Source organism: Oncorhynchus masou, chromosome 13, assembly GCF_036934945.1.
Source record: "Oncorhynchus masou masou isolate Uvic2021 chromosome 13, UVic_Omas_1.1, whole genome shotgun sequence".
In the NCBI taxonomy this organism is placed as follows: domain Eukaryota; kingdom Metazoa; phylum Chordata; class Actinopteri; order Salmoniformes; family Salmonidae; genus Oncorhynchus; species Oncorhynchus masou.
In genome coordinates, this window is record NC_088224.1 from 59,353,951 (window position 1) to 59,365,735 (window position 11,785).

At 43.5% G+C, this 11,785-nt stretch overlaps 1 protein-coding gene across 1 annotated transcript; it reads right to left on the reverse strand.

The window, feature by feature from the left end:
- Nucleotides 1-3,283: 3,283 nt before the first annotated feature.
- Nucleotides 3,284-7,198, reverse strand: ftr86 (finTRIM family, member 86). Its single transcript, XM_064982715.1, has 9 exons — nt 6,629-7,198; nt 6,399-6,494; nt 5,969-6,202; nt 5,702-5,861; nt 5,445-5,543; nt 5,301-5,336; nt 4,657-4,722; nt 4,295-4,497; nt 3,284-3,875 (listed from the first exon to the last, which is right to left on the reverse strand). The coding sequence occupies exons 1-9, from the start codon at nt 7,136-7,138 to the stop codon at nt 3,540-3,542; spliced, it is 1,740 nt and encodes a 579-aa protein (XP_064838787.1). The 5' UTR covers nt 7,139-7,198; the 3' UTR covers nt 3,284-3,539.
- Between the last annotated feature and the right edge of the window lie 4,587 nt (nt 7,199-11,785).

Consider the following 11,785-nt stretch of genomic DNA (forward strand, 5'->3'; position numbering starts at 1 on the left):
AAAGTCAGAACAATAACTGTTCAATGGGAGCATCACGAAATGGGTTTCCATGGCAGAATAAGCCCAAGATCACCATGTGCAATGCCAGTCGTCAGCTGGAGTGGTGTAAAGCTCTCCTCCATTAGACTCTGGAGTGGTGGAAATGTGTTCTCTGGAGTGATATATCACACTTCACCATCTGGCAGTCCAACGGACAAATCTGGGTTTGGCGGATGCCAGGAGAACGCTACCTGCCCCAATGCATAGTGCCAACTGTAAAGTTTGGTGGAGGAGGAATCCTGGTCTGGGGCTGTTTTTCATGGTTAGTGCTCGGCCCCTTAGTTCCAGTGAAAGGACATCTTAACACTATAGCATACAGTGACATTCTAGATGATTCTGTGCTTCAGTCTTTGTGTCAACAGTTTGGGGAAGGCCCTTTCCTGTTTCAGCATGACAATGCACCAGTGCACAAAGCAAAGTCCATACAGAAATGGTTTGTCGAGATCGGCCTGGAAAAACTTGACTGGCCTGCACAGAGCCCTGACCTCAACCCCATCACACACTTTTGGGATGATTTGGAACGCCGGCTGCGAGCCAGGCCTAATCGTCCAACTTCAGTCCGACATTTGGGGGAATTCCACTACTACTACTCTGAATGGCCAGACACTCTACAGTGTAGTTTACACTGATGCACTCCTTTTTCCACCATACATGTATCCAACATCTAGATCAGAGAGAGAGGGAGAAAGAGCAAAGTTGTGAAACGTGTGATTTGATGTAAAACATAATACTAACTATTCCATCAAATCCACTGCACAATCCTCTCAGAAGTTCTAGGTGGTGAGATAGTCAAAACACGTGAGTGATTACATGTATGTAAATGTAACTCTAAGCAACAAACTGGATAATAAAGTAAGCGGTGGAGAAGAGAAAATAATTGAGATTGGGTTACATCTTCCAGTAGGTATAGTTAGGAATGGATTGGCATGTCTTCAACACTGTATGTGTGACTTCCCCCAAACGTTACAATTTGCATGTCTTGTTTCCTTCAAATGCATGCAATTGTATTCATCCTTGCCAATTATGGTGCAGCATTTAATCATATATAAGGATGATGATAGTCTCTTCCAAACAGTTATGTATCAATACAGATTTAGACAAAGATTTCTAAATATGCAGTGCATTCGGAAAGTATTCAGACCCCTTGACTTTTTCCAAATTTTGTTACGATACTGTCGTATTCTAAAATTGATTGAAACATTTTTTTTACTCTTCAATCTACACAGAATACCCCATAATGACAAAGCAAAAAGAGGATTAGAAATTTATGCAAATTTATACAAAATAAAAACAGAAATATCTTATTTACATAAGTATTCAGACCCTTTGCTACGAGACTCAAAATTGAGCTCCGGTGCATCCTGTTTCCTCCATTGATCAATCCTGCTATGTTTCTACAACTTGATTGGAGTCCACCTGTAGTAAATCATTTGGAAAGGCACACACCTGTCTAAATAAGGTTCCACAGTTGACAGTGCATGTCAGAGCAAAAACCAAGCCAAGGGGTTAAAGGAATTGTCCGTAGAGCTCCGAGACAGAAATGTTTTCGAGGCACAGATCAAAAGGGTACAAAAACATTTCTGCAGCATTGAAGGTCCCCAAGAACAAAGTGGCCTCCATCATTCTTAAAATGGAAAAGTTTGGAACCACCAAGACTCTTCCTAGAGCTGGCCGCCCAAGCCAAACTGAGAAATCGGGGGAGAAGGGCCTTGGTCAGGGAGGAACCCGATGTTCACTCTGACAGAGCTCTAGAGTTCCTCTGTGGAGATAGGAGAACCTTCCAGAAGGACAACCATCTCTGCAGCACTCCACCAATCAGGCCTTTATGGTTGAGTGGCCAGACGGAAGCCACTCCTCAGTAAAAGGCACATGACAGCCCGCTTGGAGTTTGCAAAAGGTACCTAAAGGCTCTCAGACCATGAGAAACACGATTCTGGGTCTGATGAAACCAAGATTGAACTCTTTGGCCTGAATCCCGAGCATCACGTGTGGAGGAAACCTGGCACCATCCCTACAGTGAAGCATGGTGATGGCAGCATCATGCTGTGGGGATGTTTTTCAGCGACAGGGACTGGGAGTAGTCAGGAGAAGGATCGATGAACTGCACAAAGTGCAGAGAGATCCTTGATGGCAACCTGCTCTAGAGTGCTCAGGACCTCAGACTGGGGCGAAGGTTCACCTTCCAGCAGGACAACAACCCTAAGCACACATCCAAGACAATGCAGGAGTTGCTTTCGTGACAAGTCTTTGAATGTCCTTGAGTTGCCCAGCCAGAGCCCGGACTTGAATCCAATCGAACATCTCTGGAGAGACCTGAAAATAGCTGTGCAGCGACACTCCCCATTCAACCTGACAGAGCTGGAGAGGATCGGCAGAGAAGATTGGGAGAAATTCCCCAAATACCAAGCTTATAGCGTCATACCCAAGAAGCCTCAAGACTGTAATCGCTGCCAAAGGTGCATCAACAAAGTAAAATACTGAGTAAAGGATCTGAATACTTACAGTACCAGTGCAAAGCTGTCAAGGCAAATCGTTGCTACTTTGAAGAACCTCAAATATAAAATATATTTTGATTTGTTCAACACTATTTTGGTTACTACATGATTCCATAGATGTTATTTCATAGTTTTGATGTCTTCACTATTAGGCAGGGTAGCCTAGTGGTTAGAGTGTTGGACTAGTAACCGGAAGGTTGCAAGTTCAAAACCCCCGAGCTGAAAAGGTACAAATCTGTTGTTCTGCCCCTGAACAGGCAGTTAACCCACTGTTCCTGGGCTGTCATTGAAAATAAGAATTTGTTCTGACTTGCCTAGTTAAATAAAGTTAAAACAAAATTTAAAAAATCTAAATTAGTACAAATGAAGAAAAACCCTTGAATGAGTAGGTGTGTCCAAATTGCCACAGGTAATTTTTATTTTTAATAAATTAGCAAAAAATGTCTAAACATGTTTTTGCTTGGTCATTATGGGGTTGTGTGTGTAGATTGAGGAAAAAAGGTAATAAATTTTAGAATAAGGCCGTAACGTAACAAAATGTGGAAAAAGTCAATGGGTCTGAATAGTTTCAGAATGCACTGTAAGCTCAAAAGATCATTGTCATGACAGTGCATTATGGGCTGGTGGGCCAAATCTTATCTCAAACCAGGAGAAAATAAGAACAGTGGGCAAATGAGTGACAGGTATTCCAGTGTTGCTCTTCCTATGTGGAAAGCTACTACTGGCATTTTGAAAGCAATTCAAATTCACCTGAATCAACTCTTTTTATGTTTATTTTTTATTTATTTATCATGCATTTGAATATAATTCTCACAATCCAAAAGGGCACATGACAATAGGACAGCAGCTGAGATTTGGCTGGAACAAGCTTTCAGCAAATCAGCATCTACTACTGGAACTTTCCTATCAGTTCTATAAACTGTTGTTAAGCACTGAGCACTGTATTGTCATTGCTGACTTCCTTCTCATGGTTTCCAGAATGGATCTGAACGACCAGATGCCAGCCTAGTCCAGTTGACATAGAGTCACAGACGCCCCAACCCCTGACCAGAAGCGGAACCCGGGATAGAGGGGGCCAGTAAAGTCTGTCTGGAGGGAGTGGATGAGATGGGCCTGGTTGTTGGAGATCCTGTAGAAGGCCAGTACTCCTTCATGTTGGTCCAGGTACACCCCCAGCCTGCGAGCCTTGGTTGAACTTAGCTGGGTCTCCTTCCCAGCGTGCCACATGGAGAAGCCCGTCCCAGACCAGTTCAGGCTCCAAGACTGCTCGTTGTAGCCCAGCCTGCTGCTGTCGTCAGCCTCCTTCCTGCCCAAGTCTCTGTAGGCCACGCCGATAGTGATCTGAGTGACAAAAGATAAAAAAGTAAAATAGTCATAGCCAAAACAGTGAAAACTAGTCAATTGATGATAGATTCAAATCAAGGGCACCTCTCAAGTACATAACATAAGTTGATGTGATCTTAATGACGAGGGAGCAACCATAGAAATATAATTAGATTGAGTGTGTACCAGTAGAGGCTGCAGAGGGGAGGACGGCTCATAATAATGTCTGGAATGGAGTGAATGGCATGGTATCAAGCACGTGGTTTCCATGTGGTTGATAACATTCCATCGACTCCATTCCAGCCATTATTATGAGCCGTCCTCCCCTCTGCAGCCTCCACTGGTGTGTACGCATGAGTTTTCAAGTCAAACATGGTCGTAGCCTGGGACACTGGGTCCCTTCCAGTAATTCTATTTCTATGCCAGTAATAACACACCTTCTGGCCCATCCACTCTGTCTCCCAGTAGTAAGGGCTTCCAGCCAGGGGCTCCCTGCACAGTATCTGTCTCCAGTAGATGAAACGGTCGGGGTGCTCCGGCTGGTTCTGCTTCTCTGCTTTCAGAGTGGCTTTACGATCCCCATCACCCAGTTTCAGGTGGCGGTACGCAGTGTTGGGGTCGAATGTCGGATTTAAGCAAACTACATGGAGAAATGCAGGAAAGACTGGTGATGCTATTGTCTTCCTTTGTAGTCCACACTCACTTTTTTTGTCTGAAGATCTGAAGACGCTTCAATGGTGAATTTGGCTAGATTTCTATTACTATTTAAAGGGTGGAAAGCAGTAAAAGGGGTACTCACATTTGAGCATTTCTTCTCTGGTTTTTGGCTCTGGGTTTGCCAAACCAACAGTGGTCACCTGGTTCACTAAAAGTGAGAGAAAATAAGAATGTTTAATGTCAACATTTTATTTGCATTTTAACGCAAACTTTGGAAGTACACTGTTGATGTCACTTCATTCACTAAAGAAAAGCAATAGAGGTGACACCTGTTTTTATGGTTATTATGAAACTTTTTTCAGAATACTCAATCCATTTATTTACCTTGAGGTCTAGGTGGAGGTAGCCTACTAAACTCAACGATTTATGATCAAGTTGAGTATGGGTGGACTGGAGCTCTGTCACATACATTTTAAAAATAAAAAACGACTGATTTCAACACCCAAAGAATAGTGCACAATGTGTGTAATTGCGGGCTATTCTCTGGGAGCTGAAATCAATCTTTTTTTAAATAAAAACGTATATATGTGACGTTGGAGCTCAAGTCTGCCGACACTAATCGCCACTCAACTCCGTGGAGTTGAATCAGCTAGGTGCAGGTAGAGGTGAAGGGTTTAATGTTATTTCACATACTAAAATGCAATAAGGGGAAAGCATCTTTAGTCTGTTATTAAAGGTTGATGTACTTGATAATCTTCTCATACAAAGACTGAATGAAAAATGTACCTGTGTTCAGTCGAGGGTTTGATGGCACCTCGGAAGCTGCAGAGAGATGAACACAAATAAAAAAAGACTAACATTCTGAATGGAAATGGCAGCTGCACCGTTCTGTGTTTTCTTTTTTTTTAAACATGACTTGTAGATGCTTACCTGTGTTTTGTGTAGCCACCTGATTGTTGTCAGTAGATGCTCCGTTCCCTGCAGCTTGACCACTGAACAACTGAGATGGACTAAGAGTGGCATCATTCACTACAAGCAAGAAATAGTTTCAGTAATATTGAGAAGCATATATTGCTCAACCATTGAGCATTCTCAACAGAACCAACACAATCAAAAGGGAAAATAGGAAAACCGGTCCTAATTTCCCTGTATATGTTTCAGGCCATTGAAAACACCCATGGACTCACCAGTTCGGAAGAGCTTGGCCATGCTGGATTTACAGAGATACTTTAGTCCATCTCTTAGCTCTTCCATCACGGTTTGAATCTCAGACACAAGGGCCTCCTCACCCAGCTCTAACCCCTCTCTGCCCCCATTCTGTGTGAGGGGCTCCAGGGTGAAGAAATTCTGTGAAGGATGATTAAGACAATAACACCTGGTGGTGAGGATGGTCGTTGGCACTTGTCTGAATTAAACTGTCATCATCTCAATCCCATTATCTTGTCCCCTTGTACCTTTAAGAAGCAGATGTGATCCTGCATGCTGGCCAGTCTGCTGAGTTCCTGGTCTTTCCTGCGGAGCTGGGCCAGCTCCTGCTCCAGTTTGTGGATGTGGCCCTCAGACCGGCTGCCCATGGAGGCCTCATAGGTACAAAGCAGCTCCCCGACCTCGGTACTCATCAGCTCCACACTCTTCACCAGCTCAGAGAAGAGCTCTACACCCTCCTTTTGTAGGGCATGGACTGAGCTCTGAGAAGAGAGGGGACACAGACATTGAGAGAAGCAAAGCAAAAATGGAGGGATGGATAGAGGGGGAGAGACGAGGAGGAAGTGAAAGAGGGGACAGAGTGTTATGAAACTGTGACTAACTACTAGGCTCTGACAACAAATGTTGTAACCACAACATATTTTACTCATACTGCCATTGATGAGGGGTTTCCTTTACTTTGTGGAGCTGGGCAGCTTGTGGGAACTCCTTGAGCTCCTTCTCCATCTCTTGGATCCTCCTCTGTGTCTCGGCCTGCATCGGAACTAGCTCCCTCTGCACATAGGGACACAGTATACAGAAACACCGGATTCTCTCAAGCACCCAGTATTTTCTCAAATTCAGATGATGCCGTTATATTCAAATAAAATAGTTGTGGCAACAGACAAAACACAGTCATGGTTCTTTACCTGTCTCTCCTTCCTCTCCTCTTCTGGCTTAACCACATGGTGGCCCTTGTGTCCATGACGACAACACTCGTCACACACACATTCCTTATCGTCATGGCAGTAGCGCTCTAGGGGCCGCTGGTGTTGAGGGCAAAGCCTGTGGCTGACGACTGGCAGCTGGGGGTACATCCCCCCTTGGCGAAGACCTGTGTCCGCACACACCTCCAGGTAGACAGGCATGGATGGTGGGGCAGACGAGATGGAGAGGTAGGGATGCTCCTGGATGCCCTTTCTTCTCAGTTTCTCCATGGCCTCCACTAGCACTGTGCTCTTGGCCAGAGAGGGCCGTGGGGTGAAGACCTGTCTACACTGGGGGCAGTTACACTGACCCTTGGCCTCATTCCGGTCCCAGTGCCCCTGGATGCAGGGCAGGCAGTACGTGTGACCACAGGGCAACGTGGCAGGGTCACGTAGCGTCTCCAGACAGACAGAGCACACAAACTCCTCCTCAGGCCATGCGGCAGTGGCCATGGTGGTGGGAAATGTAGGTCCTGGAGATAGAGTGGACCACAGTCATTCTAAGTAAGACTGACAATGCTTCCCAAATGTCACAGCATGCTGGTTAAAACCAAAATGGGCTGGGCTTGGGCGAGGCAGGAAAAACAGGTAAGACCAGAAAGGAGTTTCCAAAACATTCTGACTGATGTAAGGGTTTGGCTGGGGTAGGCCGTCATTGTAAATAAGAATTTGTTCTTAATTGACTTGCCAAGTTAAATAAAAGTTCAATTCAAAAGGCACTCGCACATCTGAGCAATCTTATTTGCAGGTGCATGGCAACAGTTGAACAAGATGAAGGATCAAGGAAACCGCACAGTGCTCTTGATAGTATCACTGATATTTAATTATCTTACGTATCGGCCTCATGTGTAAGCTTATTAAATATCAGTGATACTATCAAGAGCACTGTGCGGTTTCCTTTTTCCTTCAATAAAGGTTCAATAAAAAGGAATGTAAAAAAATGTCACAGTCACATTGATGAGGCAAAAACACTGTAGTTGCAGGCCTCCGCCTCAGTTGTCTACATTTTTTAAATAATCTCAAGGAGGTAGAACAACAGGTTTTTCACCTTCTCCAAGAAGGAACCACATTTTAACCTTCTCTGTGGATATAAATAGCCTAGTTCTTGTTAACAAAAATACACTACATTTTCTTTTGGGGTGTTTCTATAGGCCACCAAGTGCTAACAGTCAGTATCTAAATAATACAGTATGTGTGAAATGCTTGATAGTGTATGTGATGTCAACAGAGATCTACTTTCTTGGGGACCTGAATATTGACTGGTTTTCTGTCAATATTTTTATAATCTGATCCTAGAGGAAAGTCTGCTCAAGAGGAAGTTTCTCACTGTAACCAGTGCCTGTAATCTGGTTCAGGTTATTAATCAACCTACCAGGGTGTTTACAAACACTACAGGAACTATATCATCCACATGTATCGATCACATTTTTACTAATACTGTAGAACTTTGTTCTAAAGCTGTATCCGTAGCCATTGGATAAAGTGATCACAATACAGTGGCTATATCCATTAAAGCCAAAGTTCCAAAAGCTGGGCCTAAAGTAGTGTATGAGATCATACAAAAGATTTAGCTGACTCTTATGTAGATGATGTTAAAAATATTTGTTGGTCTGATGTGATAAATAAGGAGCATCCAGACGCTGCACTTGATGAATTTATGAAATTGCTTCTTCCAATTATTGATAAACATGCACCTGTTAAAAAACTGTTAGAACTGTTAAGTCTCCATCAATTGATGAGGAATTGAAAAACTGTATGGTTGAAAGAGATGGTGCAAAAAGAGTGGCTAATAAGTCTGGCTGCACCTCTGACTGGCTGATTTACCGCAAATTGAGAAATTATATGACTAAACTCAACAAAAAGAAGAAACTGTATTATGAAGCCAAGATCAATTAAATAATGATTATCACATTTTTTCTTGTAGAGTACTTTAAATGAAATTATGGGCAGAAAGACAAATTCAACTACAGCTTTCATCAAATCAGATGCCTTATTCATCACAAAACCATTTGATGTTGCCAATTATTTTAATTATTGCTTCATTGGCAAACTGAGCAAACTTAGGCATGAAATGCCAACAACGAACAGTGAGACATCGAATTCATGCATAAAAAATGAAATAATAAAAGAAAAGCATTGGGTGTTGTAAAGTTAGTGTGGGAGAGGTGGAAAAATTATTGTTATCCATCAATAATGATAAACCGATTGAAACACTACTAGCGCACACCACCACTAACTAGCTAGCCATTTCACATCGGTTACTCTGGCCCAGAACAGAGCGGCACGTCTTGCTCTTCATTGTAATCAGATGGCTGATATAAATACTATGCATGCCAGTCTCTCTTGATTAAGAGTTGAGGAGAGACTGACTGCATCACTTCAAGTCTTTATTGAGAAACATTAAATCTTTTGAAAATCCCAAATGGTTTGCATAGTCAACTTACACATAGCTCTGACACACACACTTACCCCACCAGACATGCCACCAGGGGTCTTTTCACAGTCCCAAAATCCAGAACAAATTAAATAAAGCGTACAGTACCATATAGAGCCATCATTGCATGGAACTCCGTTCCATCTCATATTGCTCAAGTGAACAGCAAACCTGGTTTCAAAAAACAGATAAAGCAACACCTCACGGCACAACACCTCTCCCCTATTTGACCTAGATAGTTTGTGTGTATGTATTGATATGTAGGCTATGTGTGCCTTTTGTCATTTTTAAAAATTGATGTAGTTCTGTCCTTGAGCTGTTGTCTATTAATGATCTGTATTATATCATGTCAGGAAAAATATCATGAAAAACTCCCTAGAAAGGCAGAAACCAGGAAGAAACCTAGAGAGGAACCAGGCTATGAGGGGTGGCCAGTCCTCTTCTAGCTGTGCCGGATGGAGATTAACAGAACATGGCCAAGATGTTCAAATGTTCATAGGTGACCAGCAGGGTTAAATAATAATAATCACAGTGGCTGTCGAGGGTGCAACAGGTCAGCACCTCAGGAGTAAATTTCAGTTGGCTTTTCATAGCCGATCATTCAGAGTATCTCTACTGCTCCTGCTGTCTCTAGAGAGTTGAAAACAGCAGGTCTGGGACAGGTAGTACGTCCGGTGAACAGGTCAGGATTCCATAGCTGCAGGCAGAACAGTTGAAACTGGAGCAGCAGAACGGCCAGGTGGACTGGGAACAGCAAGGAGTCATCAGGCCAGATAGTCCTGGGGCATGGTCCTAGGGCTCGGGTCCTCCGAGAGAAGGAAAGAAAGAGAGCTAGGGAAAGAGAGATAAAGAAAGAAAGAAAGAGTTAGAGAGAGCATACTTAAATTCACACAGGACACTGGATAAGACAGGATAAATACTCCAGATATAACAGACTGGCCCTAGCCCCCCGACACATAAACTTCTGCAGCATAAATACTGGAGGCTGAGACAGGAGTGGTCGGGAGACACTGTGGCCCCATCCGACGATACCCCCGGACAGGGCCAAACAGGCTGTTAGGATCAGCTTGATCTCCCCCTTTAAATAAAGGACGAACCATGGCTGACTTCCAAGCAATGGGAACCTCCCCAGAAAAGGGAGACAAGTTAAAAAGGCCAGAGATAGACTTGGTGATGATAGGGGCAGCAGCCTTAAAGAAGAAAGGGTCTAAACCATCTGACCCAGATGTTTTTTTGGGGCCATGTTTCAGGAGCTCCTTTAGCACCTTGGACTCAGTGGCTGCCCAAAGGGAGAAACCTTGTAGCTGGGCAGGGGAAAAAGAGGGAGAAGCATCAGGGATAGTTGCATTAGAAGGGGTGAGGAAATGTTGGACGGGCAAGGAGGCATGGCTGAGTCAAATAGGAATCCTGACTAAATGAAGTGGTGATTAAATAGCTCAGCCATGTGCTTCTTGTCAGTATCAACCACATCATCAACTTTAAGGGACGGGCAGCTGTGAGGAGGAGGGTTAATTCTCCAGGTCTTTAAAAATGTTACAGAACTTCTTGGGGTTAGACCCACAGAGAGAGAACAGCTCTTGAAAGTAACTAACTTTGGCCTCCCTGATAGCTTGAATGCACTTTTTTCTCATTTGCCTGAATGAGAGCCTGTCAGCCTGAAAATGTGTGTGCTGAGCCTTTCGACAAATGCAATTCTTGAGGTGGAGTAACTCAGCAAGATCACGGCCGAACCAGGGACTGAACCTGTTTTTAATGATCATTTTCTTTACGGGGGCATGTTTGTTAACAATACCACTGAAAATATTTTTTAAAGTGTCTTCAACAGGGATCAAGCTGATTTTATACCGTTTTACATAGGCAAGGTCAAGAAGGAAGGCTTGCTCATTAAAGTTTTTTAGCAAGCGTCTATGACAAATCAGGACAGGTCGTTTCACTGAGCAGCTATTACGAACACACGCTGTAAAACAGTGATCACTAAGGTCATTACAGAAAACACCAGACTGATACCTATCAGGATTATTTGTGAGGATAACATCAAGAATAGTAGCCTTCTCTGGGTGTTTGGAGTAATACCTTGCGGGATTGGTAATAATCTGAGAAAGATTTAGGAAGTCCCATTGCTTTAGGACTTGGTCAGGTGGTTTAAGCATGTCCCAGTTTAGGTCAACTTGCAGGACAAATTCAGACTTAGTGTAAGGGGCCAGGGGAGAGCTTAGGGTAGGTAGGGTACAAGCCGGTGCTGATGGAGGACGATAGCATCCAGCAACAGTCAACAAAGAGCTATTTGAAAGTTTAATACTTAAAACCAGAAAATCAAATTGTTTGGGGACAGACTTGGTGGACACAACCGAGCACTGAAGGTGATCCTTGGTAAAGATTGCCACTCCTCCACCGTTGGAAAATCTGTCTTGCCGAAAAAGGTTATAACCAGAAAGGTTTCACTCAGTATTCAAAACACTCTTTCTTAACCACGTCTCAGTAATGACCAACACATCTGGATTGGAGCTGTGAACCCACACTTTCAATTGATCCATTTTAGGTAAAAGCTTCTAGTGTGAACATGCAGAAAAACCAGGCTTTTATGAGAGCATAAATCAGTGAAGCAGATATCAGAGCACAAGTCAGAATTGGGGCTAGCAACAGTAGATGGGCCAGGGAGTACATCC